Source organism: Mugil cephalus, chromosome 1, assembly GCF_022458985.1.
Source record: "Mugil cephalus isolate CIBA_MC_2020 chromosome 1, CIBA_Mcephalus_1.1, whole genome shotgun sequence".
In the NCBI taxonomy this organism is placed as follows: Eukaryota; Metazoa; Chordata; class Actinopteri; order Mugiliformes; family Mugilidae; genus Mugil; species Mugil cephalus.
In genome coordinates this window covers 23,637,792-23,654,577 of record NC_061770.1, presented here as the reverse complement: position 1 = coordinate 23,654,577, position 16,786 = coordinate 23,637,792, and the positions used below count along the sequence as shown (strand labels likewise).

The window sequence follows — 16,786 nt, the reverse complement described above, 5'->3', positions numbered from 1 at the left end:
ACGCTGCAAGAGCTCATTTATAAAAGGCAGCGATGGGAGGAAAAACACAGGAAAAAGTCACGAGAGTACAAGAAACGTCTTTGTCTTGTTGGAAAGACTTAAAATTGTGTTTCCAACAGCTGTTTCCAAGCATCTGCTGTACTTCAGCCTGGACTACAGGGGAGAGGTGCAGGAACTGACCTTCGACCAGCCTCAGGTCCACAAGCTGTTCTATGGCAGCTTCCACAAGGTGAGATTAAACGCTCAAAACACCTTCATTTTCATTTAGCCCCAAGATTAAATTAAAAAAAAAAAGATGTGTATTGATCTGCATAGAAACTATAAAGTGTAATCTTGAAGTTTGTGATTTCCTGAGAATATTCACATTACACAACATGTCACAACCTGGCTCTTGAGACAACACACTCTTGGAAGATATGAACGAATTTGTTGGATTGTGTTCTTCTTCTCTACTTTTAAAGACAAAGGAGACCTACACAGTATTAGGAAGGCGGTCATAATGTTATGCCTGATTGGTGTACATGAAGAAATTTAGATGTTATAGCTGCAGAGTAAGACCGTGCACAAAAAAAAAAAAAAATACAGAAAAAATAGGGTAGAGAAATAAAATCTGCTGAAGTACATTGAATCCTGAATATGAACTATGGCCGTAAATATGAATGAATATCATGAATATCATGAATATCATGAATACTGACTACTCCATTAGGAGGATTGTTCTGAAGACAAATATTCCACTGAAATGACGTGATGTAAAATACTAGAGATCATGTGAGACCGTATGAATGCCGTAAAACGTTTATGACATTTCTGTTTATATAACACAAAATCATCACAACATGAGAAGAAGAGGAGCAGATGGATGGGGAGGAAATTGATTCTGTGTTGTTTTGTGTGTGTCCTTCATTGAAAACCTTTTAACTAAGCGGTAACTCCCAGGTCTGAGGGATGAAGCCCATGTGAAAGTGCAAAAAAGATGCAGTTCATCGAGTGGCCACTAGAGGCTCCAAAAGGGAATAAATCCCCATAGACCTGCGTGTTAAAATTCTTTAAACTTTACAGCATCATTAAACATGTTTATAGTTTGGTTAAAAAAAAAAACTTTTTACAGTTTTTGAGTGTGGGCAGAGTAAAGCTCATCCAACATGCCGACCGCAGGCTTCATTTTCCAATTTCATTTTGCAAATGAAACTTAACGAACGATGGATGAGATTTGGAGAATTTGGCTTTATGGAATACTGCATAATTATCCCCCAAAACAAAGTAGACTATGTGGACCTGAGTCTGAAACCCCAGGCCTGATTATTCTGACGTCCTGGATAAAGACTATTGTTCTCCTGATTGCCAGGTTCACCTGTCCATCAGCCAGGTGAGTGTTTCTCTGTCCGTGGACTGTCAGCGTGTGGGTGAGAGACCGGCCCGTCCTCTAGGAAACCTGCCCACCGACGGATTCGAGATGCTGGGGAAGCTGGTGAAGACGCGAGGACCCAATAGTGGATCTGCCCCGGTAATTTATTTATTTAAATATATTATATATATATTTCCTCTGTGATATTAATCCAGACTCAGTTTTTAACAGACTGTGGTGCTGCTTCAAATGCATAAAAAGGACTCAAAAAATCAGAAAGAGAAACCAAAAGAATCTGAGCTTATATTACATGTCTGTGAGTTGCAAACGTATGTGCACCTCTAGGATCATAAGTTTAGGTTATTAAGGCCAAATTAGAGTCTATCTATTGAGGAGTGTTTCCAATCAGTGTTGTCCAGGCTGGAAAAATGTTACAAAACCATTTCTGAAAAGTTTGAAACCCACAATCAGACTGAACAAATGGAGGAGATTTGAGACGACTGTTCCCCTCCACAGCAGTGGTCCAAAAACAAAGATCTTTCCATAATAGTCCCAGGGGAACTTCTAAGAAACTAAAGGCCTCTCTCACATTGAATAAAGTTACTGTTGATGAATCCACCACCAGGAGAACAATGAACATCTACACTGGTCTCCGAAAGTAGAACATTTCTGCTAGTCTGCAGTTTGATCATCATTGTGTGGACAAGCCAGAAGACTATTAGTGGACAACGTTTAGTGGACAGACGAGACCAAAGTAGATCAGAACTTCATCCCTCCATGAAACATGAAGGTGGTAATAAAGTCCTGGTTTGAGCCTGTTTTGATGCATCTGGACCAGGACGACTTGTCCATCATTGATGGACCAATGAATTCTGGATTATACCAATGAACTCTTATAGAAGACGTCAGGACATGTGTCCCTGAGCTGGGTCACACAGGAAGACAATGAGCCCGAGAACACAAGTTGTTCTACAGAAGTTCATGAGAGGAAACTGAAGTGGTTCTGTTCTCAGGCACCAAGCTGCTGTAGACACTGATCAGCTGTTACCAGAAACATTTAGTTGATGTTATTACTGCACAAGGAGGGCAAATATTTTAGCATGTTGATATCATGACTCATCAATAAACCTCAAGAATAGAAAGCCCAGAACGTGGAACAGCATCGAGAAGTGGCTCAGACGTGGCTCGTTGGTCTAGGGGTATGATTCTCGCTTAGGGTGCGAGAGGTCCCGGGTTCAAATCCCGGACGAGCCCAGATTTAGTCATCTGAGGAGAAACTGGGTCATGCATTAAGAATACAAGCCCAAGAATACAAGTGGTTCTACAAAATAACGGTGAAACAAGCACAAGATGAAGCAAAAGAAATGTTCAGGAAGGACCTGAGAGGAAACTCACCAACATCTCAGAACTGAAGTGTCTCTGTTCTGAGGAATGGGATCAAATTCTTCTGACTGATCAGCAGTTACCAGAAATATTTAGTTGGAGGAGGATGAGTATTTTTGCATGTTGATGGTTTGACTAATTTTGGATGTGGTTCATGAGTTCAGCAGGTAAAAAGGTTCGTAGATGTTTTAAAGGGTTGTATTTCAATCTGGAAGTCGTGTTTGCACAGGAGACAACTGGTGAATGATCTCAGCCAAGTGAAGAACGCTCTATGGGAGGTAGAGACATCAGTGTCCAAGTCTACCATGAACAAAGGACGAGGGTTTATGACAAGCTGCAAACCATCGATAAACCTCAAGAATAGAAAGACCAGAAGATGGAACAGCATCGAGAACTTGCTCAGATGTGGCTCGTTGGTCTAGGGGTATGATTCTCGCTTAGGGTGCGAGAGGTCCCGGGTTCAAATCCCGGACGAGCCCAAGTTTAGTTGTTTAGTTCATCTGAGGAGAAACTGGGTCATGCATCAAGACAATGAGCCCAAGAACAAGCTGAATGCAATGGTATCCAACAGTAGAAAGACCTGAAACATCAGTTCATGGGAGGAAATGCACCAACATCTCACAACTGACTGAACCACTGATCAGCAGTTACCAGAAATGTTTAGTTGAAGTTATTGCAGCATGTGGAGGTCACAGCTGATGCTAAAAAGTTTCTCATGCTTTTGCAACTCTCAGATCCAAACAAATGAGTTGGGTTGTGTCTACTTCCAGGACTTGTGTGACAATGTTTTTGACTTATTTTTATGCATAAATGTAAAAAAAAAAAAAAAAAACTTGCACAACTGTTTCCTTCCTGTTCTTCGTTGCTTCCAGTTCCAGCTGCAGTCCTTTGAGATTGTCTGTAACATCACGTGGGCGTCAGAGGACACCTGCTGTGACCTGCCTGGAGTGGTCAGTGTGTTGCTTTTTATAAGCGCCTTTCGTTTTCATTGCTCATCATGTTGTTACATAAAATCCACCTTTTCCCAGTAGTTTTGCAATATCAACACCAAGGTCTGACTTAATGTGTTTATTGTGAATGTCCTGTGTGTCTCAGAGAGACGAAGAGAGCTGTCCTGCCCCTGTGTACTCCTGTACCTGTTCCTCTGACGTCCCTGGAGCTCCTGGTTCTCCAGGACCGACGGTAAGTCACCTAAAAAAAGACCCAGAGTACTGAATAAGTTCGTCATTTTTGTTTTTTATTATTAAATTATTAAATGTCTTGTTTTTCAGGGGAAGCCAGGTCCACGTGGTGAGAAAGGTGACAAGGGAGATCAAGGCCAAAAGGTGAAATAATACAAATATTTAACGACAGTGCAAATAAAGTTTCGCCAGTTAACACAAAAAACCTTTAGGTGTCAGTGTCAAAACTAAAATTAGACTCAAAAATCTGGAAAATGTAATATCTGGATCCAGAACAACTATGACTGAAGCTGAACATTAACTTCTTTGTATCAAAATCTGTTCTCACGTCTATGTACGGTATGATCTGACTTCAACTTCTGGTTAATTACATATAATATTTCCTCAGTCAACAGTGTCTTTACTTCATTATAGAAGATTCCCAAGGTTTGATTCAATCTGATCTTTATTGTTCTTGAACCATGAACACATAAAAGCAAGTACAAGTTGCATCAATTTCCAACAACATATTAAACAATTCTGTAAAGACAAAAAATAAATAAACAGTAATAATAACAATCTAGTTCGACAAGGGACAGAATGAAGCTTTTCTAGTTCTGTCCCCTCATCTATATCAGGTTATTATGAACAAAAACAAACAAACAAAACAAAAATCATTCATAATTCATATTTTTTTGTGTAAAAGAGTCTACAATTGTTTTAAAAATTATTTAGCTCCAAATACTTATTTAGGGGATGAAACCTATATTCATTTTTAAAATGTGTGATGTTATTGCACATTTTTATTTCTTCCCCCGTATCATTCCACATTTACAGTAGCTGTACATAAAAACAAACAAAAACAAAACATAAAGTCTTGAAAAGAGAGAAAGAAGAAAGGAAAAAATAGGTGTAAGACATTTTTAGAAGTAAAAATGCAATAAAAAAATTATAATAAAAAATAATATACAAGATTTGCTTATGCAACTATGCAAAAAAAGGTACGACGCACACACAACAAACCATGTTTGTGTTTTTTTATTTGTCATTTCTTAGTGTAGTGTACAAGAGAAACAAACTAGTGTTCTAGGTCAAAAGCAGTGCAAGAACAGGGCATACAATTAAATATAATATAATATAATATAATAAATCCCACACAGTAATAATACTACTACTAATAATAATAACACTAACCTCACATCTTTGTGTTGATGTATCAGGGCGAGGCTGGTCCTCCAGGGAAACCCGGGTTTGAGGGAGGACTTGGACCCGTGGGTGGAGCCGGGCCCCGAGGCATCGCTGTGCAGGGCAAAATGGTGAGTGACTTTCTGAGCCTGATTTATCATTTATCATTTATTTTGATCTCCACTTAAAAAGTGTCACTTGATCCATGTACTGTAGCATTTTTTGGGGGGGTTTGCTTTTAAAAATGCTAAAACAATCTCACAAACTTACCTTTCAACTTTTAATATTTGAAAAAAAATATAAAGCAGAAAGAAAACTGAAAAAACAGCTGTTATTTGATCGAGAACAGGACATTTTTGTGGCTAGTTTGCTGTTGGTCCAGTGGCTTTGGAGCTAGATTCAGATGTAATTTTAGACTTTATGACACGAGGAGTGTCGTCTGAATTTATCTCTGAGCGTTTTTCTTCTGGATCTGGAGAAGAGCCCAGAAACATCCAGTCGTAATGATCCGTGCCAGTCAGAAAACCATTCAGAGCCGTTTTGTTGTGAACAAATTAAATTCCACGGCGCTCAGATGAAGCCGTTACGCTTCTATAAAACCTCCCAAACGATGTGATTTTCTGCCTCAGACGTGTCGTGAGTGGGTGATGTCGTGGCTGATTTTCAGACCAGTGACAGTTCATGTGTTTCTAAGCCATCTCTAGATTGTTGTATTTTTCTTTCTTTTTAGGGTCCACCTGGAGCCACGGGAGAAAAGGGAGATCCTGGGCGACCTGGAGTTCAGGTGAGGTTAAAGTGAAACAGTGAAGTTACCGAATCCATCTGCCTCCAGCTGCTCTAAGCTCAACCTCCTCCTCCTCCTCCTCTCCAGGGTTTACCAGGGCCTCCGGGTCCAAAAGGAGAAGAAGGGATCCCAGGCCCCAAGGTGAGACCTCAGCTAAGACAGATAAGCGAACGTCAGCCGTTCTGTTTGTCCTCATCTCTCTGTCATACGTTCATTGTAACAGGGCATTAGAGGTGTCGAAGGTAACATGGGACCACCGGGCCTCACTGGACCGAGGGTAAGACATGATTTGATGAACTTAATCTACAAAATAATTGTGTTGATGGAGATTAAATGAAAAATGAGAATGAACCGTTTCAGACACCGTTTCCCCTCTAATTATGTGAATTATAATAATATCAAAAAAAAAAAACCTCTGTATTTCACAGGGTTTCCAGGGAATGCCAGGATATCCAGGTCCTGCAGGAGATCGTGGTCCCTCGGGACCTGTTGGACCTACGGTAAGCCCAGAGGGACACATGGCAACATATATATATATATATATCTGCCCTCACATTCGTGCACTTGTCTCTAATATGTTTTGACTTTATAGGGGCTGTCTGGAAATAAAGGGGAGCGAGGAGAAAAGGTGAGCTCATAAAACTCCCCTAACGTTATGATACTTTGGTTTTCATTACGCTGGACGGTGTAACTGTGGGTGTTTTCACAGGGCGAACCTCAGTCTATGGCCATGATCTATCAGCTGGTCACACAGGCCTGTGAGCAACTAATACACAGTAAGTAACATGTAAAATTAACTAAAAGTCTTTCGCAATGTCCTCAAATGGGGATTGTTAAGTTTTAGGTTTGTGGCAGCTTATTCTGCTTCATTTTGACCTGTTGTCCTCATAAGTGGACGCTTTTGTCTGCCATCTAGTGGTAGAGAAATGTCAGTACAGTGGTCGGCGGTGTAGTAAAATGACAGTAAACTTGTTGATTTATGCTTATTTGCTTTTCTAGTTTGATGTGATGTGCACATTAAACAAATTTTGTCAATAGTAACAAGCTACGATAATTAGCAAGTAAGTACTCGTTTGAGGACGTTGGGACTCCGTTGTTTGCAATCCTGTCTTAAAAATAAATAGTTTCATGATTTGTCACATCTTGGTGACTTTATTTTAATATACAGTGAAATAATCACGTATGAATATGACAATTTACAGTATTTTAAAGCAGGAGGTTAGTTTCGTTTTCCTGTTCTTTTATTGCAGAAGAGGTGATGAAGCTCGACAGTTTCATGAACGAGGTGAATCGTAAGCCAGCTCCTATTGAGGAGCCGGTGGGGCCTCCGGGGGAACCTGGCATACCAGGGCCCAGGGGCCCACCGGGCACCAGAGGCTCCCAGGGGAACATTGGTTCAAGAGGGAGACCTGGCAGGCCTGGATATCCAGGAGAACAGGGTGAGACCTCCTCTAGTGGTGGACGGCTTGTGCTTGTGCACAAACGTGTCACACACAAGTACTTATTTGTGTCATCTCTCTCTCCAGGAAGGAGGGGTGTGCAGGGCGCGAAAGGTGATTCAGGAGCCAATGTCCATGGACCCTCTGGGATTAAAGGATTCCCAGGTCTGCATCTGTTATGTAACTCATATATGAACCAAACAGCTCTGCACCGAGGTCAGGTTATGATGTTTGTGTGTCGTCTGCAGGTCCTGCAGGTGAGTCTGTGCTGGGACCCCCAGGTCCCACTGGAGATGGCGGTACATTAGGACCATCGGGTGTCCCCGGACCTCCGGGTCAGCCAGGAGAGATCGGACCACCGGGCGTGTGTGACAGTAGTGGAGGCTGCCACCAGGTTCCCCAGCAAACAGGTGAATTTCTGCAGTGAAGAAGACAAAGAGAAGTTTGTGCATTTGTTTATTCAGGAAAATGAGCCAATATTACATATCTGTTCGGGAGTGTTTCCAACCAATGAGACTCAAGTGTTGTTCAGTTCTCCGTTTCGTTTAAAAAAAAATCTTCAAAAAGATCTTCACAACATGTGTTGGTAGAAGTGTATGATGGCACAGACTGAGGAGCTCAGAAAAAGAGTCGCTGTTACGCTGGAAAAGTTTAGAAAACTGTCTATAAAGAGTTTGGAATCCACAAATAATCAGCAGTAAGTTAGATTGAGAACAAATGGAGGAGATTTAAAAGGAGCTGTCCACCAACAAAGATCACTCTGTAATGGTCTGAGAGGTCACAAAGGAAGCCAGGGTAACTTCTTAAAGCCTCTCTGTCATGGGCTGAGAAAGACACCGCTCAACAATAAGAACATTTATGCCCATCTGCAGTTTAAAAATGTGGACAAATGAAGAAGACTATTGGGAAAATGTTTAGTGGACAGATGAGACCAGAATAGAATAAGTTGCTTTAAACAAGAGGCATCATATTTGGGGACTAAACAACATCGCATTCCAGCATCAGAACCTCATCTCGTCTGTGAAACATGGGAGCTGTAATAATATCCTTGTTTGGGCCTGTTTTGATGCATCTGGTTCCAGGACGATTTGTCGTCACTGATGGAGCAATGAATTCTGAGTTCTACCAGTGAACTTTTAAAGACGAGGGTTTATGACAAGCTGCAAAACCTCAAACAGCATCGAGGACTAGCTCAGCCGTGGCTCGTTGGTCTAGGGGTATGATTCTCGCTTAGGGTGCGAGAGGTCCCGGGTTCAAATCCCGGACGAGCCCAAGTTTAGTCATTTAGTTCATCTGAAGAGAAACTGAGTCATGCATCAAGACAACGAGCCCAAGAACACAAGTGGTTCTACAAAAGAACAAGAAGAGAAACAAGATGCGTGTTTAGGAACAGCCAAGTCCAAGAAGGACCTGAGAAGAAACACACCAACATCTCAGAACTGAAGTGGTTCTCTTCTGACTGATCAGCAGATACCAGAAATATTTAGTTGGAGGAGGACGGATGTTTTTGCATGTTGATGGTTTGAGTAATTTTGGATGTGGTTCATGAGTTCAGCAAGTAAAAAGGTTCGTAGATGTTTTAAAGGGTCGTATTTCAATCTGAAAGTCGTGTTTGCACAGGAGACAACTGGTGAATGATCTCAGCCAAGTGAAGAACACTTTATGGGAGGTAGAGATATCAGTGTCCAAGTCTGCCATGAACAAAGGACGAGGGTTTATGACAAGCTGCAAACCACCGATAAACATCAAGAATAGAAAGACCAGAATCCAGAACAGCATCCAGAATACGCTCACATGTGGCTCGTTGGTCTAGGGGTATGATTCTCGCTTAGGGTGCGAGAGGTCCCGGGTTCAAATCCCGGACGAGCCCAAATTTAGTCAGTTAGTTCATCTGAGGAGAAACTGGGTCATGCATCAAGACAACGAGCCCAAGAAGAACACAAGTGGCTCTACAAAAGAACGGGTAAAGAGGAACAAGATGCATCTTTAGGAATGTCAAAGTCCTGACCTTAATCCAATAGAAATGTTGAGGAAGGACCTGAGGCATCAGTTCATGAGAGGAATCACACCAACATCTCAGAACTGCACCTCTGATTGGATCAGCAGTTACCAAAAATGTTTAGTTGATGTTATTGCTGCAACAATTAAGAAGTTATAGATCACAGTCGGTGGGGCAATTATTGGCAGCACCCTGTGTTTGCAAGAAAATACCAATTTCCTTTTATTTCTAAGAACAGTTTGCCAGTTCTACCAAATTCAGTGTTGACTCTGCGTGTGTTTTCTCTCTCTCCATCCAGAAGACTATGGCTATGAGCCCTGAGTGGAGATTAACAAGCAGCCGCGGTGGAAATGACTACTGTTGGAGCTGAACAACAGACGGAACAATAAGAGCTCCAACCAAGAGGATTCGCTTGTTGAACTCGCCACTCAGGGGTGTGGGAAAGGAAACAACGCAGGAAGGATTTCCCTCCTCTATGTCCGGAGAAACAAATTTTGGAGCTTCCTAACACATAATAGCGTCATAAAGGAGAATCTTTTCCCTCACAGCGGGATCAAAGTAAAGTTCTGTCTTATGCGCCGCATTCGCACTGAAACCTTTCGTTGCTATGTCTATGTATCCATGCACTGTATCGTTGCCAAATAGTTTATCCACCTGTGTTTACCATTCTCTGTCTTTCAATTGCCATTTTAACCTTAACTGCCTCAAGGACAATGAAAAAAAGATGCATAATCCATGGTCTACAAGCTTCTTTTTTTGTTCCATGGTACAAATGATACTGTGATATTGCCTGATGTCATCATATGTATGATACTCTGTATATTTTTTTATTGTATCTACTCTATTTGATTATTCATGTACATAAACTGTATGAGTTCTACATGATAATACGTGTTTACATTTTCTAATTTTCTAGGGTTTGGGTGCTCAGTATTAGCTTGAGTATGTGAGAAAGAGTGAATGTTTTTCTTTGGATCCCTATTTTTTTGTTTATTTTAAAAAATCTTTTTAATAAAACAAATTCTATAAATAAGTGTCTTATGAAATGTGTGTGTGTTTCGCCCCAAATTATTTAGTTTCAATTGAAACAAATCTTCCAAGTTTGCAACATTTTGAAAATAAAATATCTGAGGAAACAAACATGAGCTTATTAACAGATGAAGTTTAAAAATAAATAAATAAAATGAAAGGACTCAAGTACCTAACAAGGAACAAAAATAAATAATTGGCATAAAAGTCTAGGTTAACATAGTACTCCTAAACGGAACCTTGCAAGTGGAATTATTTCCAGTAGGACTTATTTTGAAGAGCACAAAGAAAGTTCCCACCAACAATCAAGGGACTTTTCATTTTTCAAAATCAAGGCTTATTAGCCTATAGTTTTATATTAAAATAAAATCATAGACTGTATATATTTTTAATGTAAATATTTTCATTTTAATATTGCCTTTTAAACGTGGAGACTGCCGCTAGGATTTCTTAGTTGCAAGTATAAGAGAGTATGTAATGGCATCATATTTAAGGTAATTCATACTGATATTGAACTACAAATAGAATTTTAAAATAATTTTAATCCACTGCAGATTTTAAAGTTATATTATATGAGATAAGATACCATGAATAGGCATGAATTAATACAGATATGAGTTTGAGGTGAAGACATATAATAAATAAACATGCATATATCACGCTTCTGACAAAGCTTAAAGTATGTATTTATGTTTCGCAGAGTATTTCTACGCTGTGATTTTACTGCTTTTTTTGTTTTTGTTTTTTAGCTTCGCAAAACATCTGACCGCTTTTGTGATACGTTATTTTGAAAACAACAAACAGGAAGTAGTGTGGAATAATTTCCCTAAGCCTCGTCCCCGACTTCCTGCTGCGTCATCGCGTCGCCAGTCACGTCGCCATGGCGAGCCGGAAAACTTCTCAACCAAAGCGAAGCAGCAACGGAGACAAATACTCCGTGCTGCTGCCGACCTACAACGAAAGAGAAAACCTGCCTTTGATAGTTTGGCTTTTGGTGAAATATTTCGGCGAGAGGTGAGTTTCCCGGGGACGGAGAAAACCTGCGTTACCTCTGCGTTAATACCACAGACAGTGATGAGCTGTCACTAAACCGGGCTCAACATGCAGCTCTGCTCGGTCCGCTTAGCTACAGATATATTTAAACCTGTCAGTGAGTGTTTATATGTGAGAGAGATGAGATCAAACCCGAAGCAAACCGCTGCCATGTGTTGAACTTATTGTGCTTACAGCGGATTCAACTACGAAATAATTGTCATTGATGACGGAAGCCCAGATGGGACACTGGAGGTGGCGGAGCAGTTGCAGAAAATCTATGGGAAGGACAAAATAGTAAGTTGAGAATCATCAATAATCAATAATATAATCAAATTTTTTTTTCTTTTTCATGCAATATTCCATTTCAAAGCTGAATTTTCTATATTTCTACATGCAAGACAATTCAAGCATCTGCGTTTTATCACACAAGTCCTGAAATCGGACAAAAAGAATCAAACAAACAAATGAAACAGGAATGTTTTATTAGGGTATTTGTAAATGCAGGACAATGAGCCAGTATGACCAGTCTCTGAGCTGGAAAAATAAGTGACATATCCATCTATCCACAGTCCATCTGTTCAGAAGTGTTTCCATTCAGCGTAATGAAACTGATGTGAGGAAACCCACCAAAATCTCAGAACTGAAACGATTCTGTTCTGAGAAATCGACTAAAATTCCTCCAAAATGCTGTACACGACTGATCAGTAGTTAAAGCAAACATTCAGCTGCTGTTATTCCTGCACAAGGAAGTCGCAACATATCACAAATGAACACAAACGATTAAATTTGTTGAATAAATAAATGCGCAAGTTTAATATTTCTGTTTTATTTGTCTGATTCTTTGTCTGCTTTCAGGACTTGTGGTGAAAATCCACTGATGTTTTGAGTTATTTTTGTGCGGAAATGTACATTATAAAGGGCATAAATAGAGGATTTTGTAAAACCATTAAACTCTTTTCTACGTTTCAGCTCCTACGGCCGAGGGAGAAAAAACTAGGCCTGGGTAAGTTGTGCGCTGCTTTAGAAAATGTCGTTTTAGAGGTAGAAACTTTCACTACCCGCCCACTGATGTCCTCCCGTTTCCCTTCGAAGGCACCGCCTACATCCACGGCATGAAGCACGCTACTGGGAACTTCATCATCATAATGGACGCAGATCTTTCTCATCATGTGAGTGGAGCTTAACTAAAATCTTAGATTCAGTCTCTTTTTTTTCCCTGATACGTTCGGACGATGTGGGAAGCGTAGGGGGAGATTAAATTTGCTGTGTGTGAGGAAGCAGGGTGTTTTTGATTGGGGAAAAAAAAAGTGGGTTTCATTTAATCAACAAATGCAGAAACAATCAAAGTGGGAGCTTGAGTAGGCCGATAAATAAACGAAGACTCGACATAATCTGCTTACTCCGAAACAAAGAAACGGACCAAGCAATTCAACTAATTTGCCAGTAATCTTGTAATATTTACAAGTGCACTCCATATAATTTAAGCTTGTTAAATGACTTGGTGGCTTGTTGGCTGGCCGCCATGAACTTAGAAGAAGACAAAGAAGAAGCCTGTGATTGAATCTGTCAGCTGTGTGGAAGAACTTTACTCTGGAAAATGAAATTTGTTGCTTATGCAACGTGGTTGTTTGGCCATTTGGCTGCAGGAGATGGTCATTCAATACGACCAGCTTGATTTATTCATTGAACTTGCAGGGTGCAAACCTGATCTTATACCAGGAAGATAAGAAAAACCTTGAGGAGGAAAATTTGTTCATTTGAGGATGGATCTGGATTTGGATCGACCAGTTTTAAATATTCAATGATTTGGGAGCAGGAAAAAAAAAAACGTATCAACCTTAAATAGGTTGTTGTGTGATATTTATTTATTTTTTTCATTTCAGCCCAAGTTTATCCCGGAATTCATCCAGTAAGTGTCTCAGAATATCTGTTTTATTGTGATTTAGTTTTTCCTCACGGCTAAAATAAACATACTTAAGCGACATGAAGCTACATCTTTTTTTTTTTTAGTTAAAATATTGTTTTGAACGATTTTGTCAGGAAGCAGAAGGAAGGTAACTACGACCTGGTGTCTGGAACTCGATACAGTGGAAACGGAGGCGTCTATGGCTGGGACCTGCGCAGGAAACTCATCAGGTAGCCGCTCAGTCACCGCTGCCTTCGTCTCCATTTTCTGCTCCTCGTTTTATTACGAGGAAGCTGAGGTTTAATTTTATTTTCTCTCTTCCATCTCCTGTCATTTCTTTATCTCTGCCTCTCAGCCGGGGTGCCAACTTTTTGACTCAGGTGCTGCTGAGACCCGGCGCCTCAGACCTCACAGGCAGCTTCAGGTGAGCGCGAGGAGCGTTGTTGTAAATTAAGTGCCGCTGACTTTTTAAACCGTGAAGTGTTTTCTTCCTAAAACTTCTTCTCTTTTACCGACGTCAGGTTGTACAAGAAAGAGGTGTTGGAGAGTCTGATGCAGCGCTGCGTGTCCAAAGGATACGTCTTTCAGATGGAGATGATTGTTCGGGCCAGGCAGCTCAATTTCACAATCGGAGAGGTGAGGTCACGACTCATGTTTTTTTCCCCTGTGGTGTTGGTTTTAATTCACTTTATGATTTAGTTTTTTTCATAACCAACTAAGGATGGAAATCCCTACTGATAAGTCAGTTGCAAAACTATTTTATTTACAGCTAGGGCTTTTCTGATTCATATCAACATCGGTCTTTGGATAGTTTCCTGGTCTGTTTAGGAAAGGATATTAAAAAACTAAAAATTAGTGGTTATTTGATTTTCATTTTAAAAGTCAAAAATTTAAATTGAAATTCAAGGCATTTTTCTTTATCTGGGTTGAGAATGGATGAACTTTAAAAACCGGTCTATTTTAATTTTCTGTTTCTAAAAACAAAAGTAAAATCGTTGAAAGACAGAAAAAAAGCAAGCTTTTCAGAATAAGAACACGTATGTAGTTATTTGTAGTTTTTACCTGAAATCTGTGGCTTAGTGTTTCTGCAGTCGATGTCGTCTTCACTGAGACTCTTTTATTGGTTCAAAAACAGCGTACTGATCCACGTTCGTCAACTTCTGTTACACAGGGCCGTACTCATACATGCTCTTACTTTGAAAACGACAACTTACGATCTCATAATATGAATAAAAAAATTGATTTTTATTGTTTCTGTCTTCTAATGATTAAATTTTTTGTTTTTAGAACCAGAAAATTAAAAGTTTAAAGCCAAAGAACAATGCCTTGAATTCCAGTTTTAATTTTTGAATTTATAATGAAGATAAACACTCATTTCTTTGTTTTTTATTATCCTTTTCTCAATGGAAAATTCAATGGCCAACACACACACGGACCTTTCCTGCATCCTCTTGTTGGAAATCTTCCTGTCCGCAAGGAGGAATTTTTCGTCTGGCACGTGTATGAACATGTAACATTTAAGCACATTCAGCACATATGACATATAACAACCAGCACAAATCACAATATCACAAATATCACCAATAGTATCTTGAGATATATGACGATAAAAAAACCCTCTACCTCCTGCTGAGGTTGCTGTGGGGATGAAGCTCTTGGCGAACTGTAGTTATTTGTCTGTATCTGATACCAGGAGGGAGGAATGTGAAACACGCAACAAGATTAGATCTTAAACGTGACAGAAGCTACAACTCTGAGAGCAACAATTTGGATATAAAAACTCAGAGAAGGAGCAGAAGACATGAGCAAAATGTGGATCTACACATCTCTGAAACCAGTGACGACATTAGATTATATTTTAAGTAAATAGTTTCTTTTTTTTTTATTATTTTATTCTCTCTTCTTCCCAACAACAGGTTCCCATTTCCTTCGTGGATCGAGTTTACGGAGAGTCCAAACTGGGAGGCAACGAGATCGTGTCATTCGCCAAAGGACTGATCACACTCTTCGCCACGACATGATCAGACGAAGCGCTGCGTTCGGACGTCCCACAGCCGTGTGGGTCTTTGTCCCGCTCTTAAATTCACTGTCTTTAATCCAGTAGTTAATGAGGCGGAGAAAGAAAAAAGCTCCATGTGATCAGACGGTGACGCGACTCTGTTAGCAGTAAATATAAAATACGTTCAGAATAACGAAAGGAACTCTGACTGCGCTTTACGCTCGTCCATCCGTCATCGTCGTGTTTAATCTTTTTGAAGCGAAGCGCAGCGTCTCATCGTTCCCGGCGCAGACAGCTGACTGAACTCTGCATTAACGAGATGGGTTTAAGTACTGAACTGCTACACCTGCACTTGTCTGTATAGAATTAAACTGATTTGTATTGTTGCTTGTGTTTTGTTTGTTTATTCATTTTATCTTTTTAGAATGAGACAAACCCTAAAATAGGTTACGGTGCCTTACTTAAACACATTACTCCAAATGAAAATAATTACATTACATTTACTTTCAAGGGTTTCATATCAAAGTTAGTGTATAAGGATGACATCAAGATCAGTCTGGAGGATTAGGGATTATGATGATGATAAAATAAGATAAAATGAGCCTTTATTTGTCCCACTGTGGGGAAATTCTCACTGTTAAAAGACATTCAGTGCTCATATGGGTGAACTGTATGAAAACAATAACAATAAGAACATAAAAAAATATATATAATAAAACAGGTAAGAAATATAGTATAATAGTTTGCATGTTCTCCCTGTGTCTGTGTGGGTTCTCTCCAGTTACTCCGGTTTCCTCACACCTCCAAAGACTTGCTCGTTAGGTTAATTGGTGATTCTTAATTGACCCTAATTGAGTGTGAGTGTGAATGGTTGTTTGTCTCTGTGTTAGCCCTGCGATAGACTGGAGACCTGTCCAGGTACTGTACCCTGCCTGGGATAGACTCCAGCAAACTCCCACCACCCTAGTGAGGATATGTGGAAGTAGAAGATGAGATGGAAAAACATATGGAAAATTCGTATGCATAAATATATTTATACACACTCAACAATTTAGGAGAAAGCTTCTTCCCTCGTGAAATTTCATTCTTGACTTTGGAAGCAGTGGTGATATTGGGAAATGCTTTGGATAAAGATTAATATTTCAGTTTAGATGATTGTATCCCAGCATCAGATTCTCATCCCTCCATGAATCATGGGGGTGGTGATAAGGTCCTAGTTCGGGGTCGGCTCTGCTGCATCTGGACCAGGGTGCTGGAACATCATTTCACCAGTGAACTCTAAAAGAAAATGTCAGGACATGTGTCATTGAGCTGAATGTGAAGAGAAACTGGGTCATGGGTCACGAGGAGGCCACAGCAGACACCAAGAACAAGGTTCACATATCTCTGCAGCTCCCATACATGAAGAAATGATTAATTTTCTTCAATAAATAAAGCCAGTAGTGCAATAGTTTAGTTTTATTTATTTGAATGGGTTCTCCTTGACTACTTTCAGGACTTATGTGAAAACCTGCTGATA

At 40.0% G+C, this 16,786-nt stretch overlaps 2 protein-coding genes and 4 non-coding genes across 7 annotated transcripts in view; all 6 read left to right on the top strand.

The window, feature by feature from the left end:
- LOC125018927 (collagen alpha-1(XIV) chain) overlaps window positions 1-10,328 on the top strand; it is a 47,120-nt gene extending 36,792 nt beyond the window's left edge. Inside the window, exons 27-42 of one of the 2 annotated variants that reach the window (XM_047603389.1) lie at window positions 120-229; window positions 1,349-1,507; window positions 3,604-3,681; window positions 3,827-3,913; window positions 4,003-4,056; window positions 5,112-5,207; window positions 5,807-5,860; window positions 5,948-6,001; window positions 6,084-6,137; window positions 6,289-6,360; window positions 6,453-6,488; window positions 6,570-6,636; window positions 7,111-7,299; window positions 7,387-7,464; window positions 7,548-7,709; window positions 9,600-10,328. In XM_047603389.1, the coding sequence (XP_047459345.1) occupies window positions 120-229; window positions 1,349-1,507; window positions 3,604-3,681; window positions 3,827-3,913; window positions 4,003-4,056; window positions 5,112-5,207; window positions 5,807-5,860; window positions 5,948-6,001; window positions 6,084-6,137; window positions 6,289-6,360; window positions 6,453-6,488; window positions 6,570-6,636; window positions 7,111-7,299; window positions 7,387-7,464; window positions 7,548-7,709; window positions 9,600-9,619 (1,370 nt within the window). In that variant the 3' untranslated portion in view covers window positions 9,620-10,328. Of the gene's footprint in view, window positions 1-119; window positions 230-1,348; window positions 1,508-3,603; window positions 3,682-3,826; window positions 3,914-4,002; window positions 4,057-5,111; window positions 5,208-5,806; window positions 5,861-5,947; window positions 6,002-6,083; window positions 6,138-6,288; window positions 6,361-6,452; window positions 6,489-6,569; window positions 6,637-7,110; window positions 7,300-7,386; window positions 7,465-7,547; window positions 7,710-9,596 lie in introns of both variants that reach the window. The other variant, XM_047603381.1, reaches the window with a different exon arrangement.
- On the top strand, window positions 2,531-2,602 carry trnap-agg. The gene has a single exon. It is a non-coding gene; the product is annotated as a tRNA-Pro (tRNA).
- On the top strand, window positions 3,139-3,210 carry trnap-agg. Its single transcript has one exon. It is a non-coding gene; the product is annotated as a tRNA-Pro (tRNA).
- trnap-agg lies at window positions 8,500-8,571 on the top strand. Its single transcript has one exon. It is a non-coding gene; the product is annotated as a tRNA-Pro (tRNA).
- On the top strand, window positions 9,098-9,169 carry trnap-agg. The gene has a single exon. It is a non-coding gene; the product is annotated as a tRNA-Pro (tRNA).
- An 841-nt stretch (window positions 10,329-11,169) lies between the features above and the next one.
- Window positions 11,170-15,653, top strand: dpm1 (dolichyl-phosphate mannosyltransferase subunit 1, catalytic). Its single transcript, XM_047603538.1, has 9 exons — window positions 11,170-11,341; window positions 11,557-11,656; window positions 12,332-12,365; window positions 12,455-12,531; window positions 13,246-13,271; window positions 13,403-13,498; window positions 13,624-13,692; window positions 13,790-13,904; window positions 15,185-15,653. The coding sequence occupies exons 1-9, from the start codon at window positions 11,208-11,210 to the stop codon at window positions 15,287-15,289; spliced, it is 756 nt and encodes a 251-aa protein (XP_047459494.1). The 5' UTR covers window positions 11,170-11,207; the 3' UTR covers window positions 15,290-15,653.
- Window positions 15,654-16,786: the final 1,133 nt, after the last annotated feature.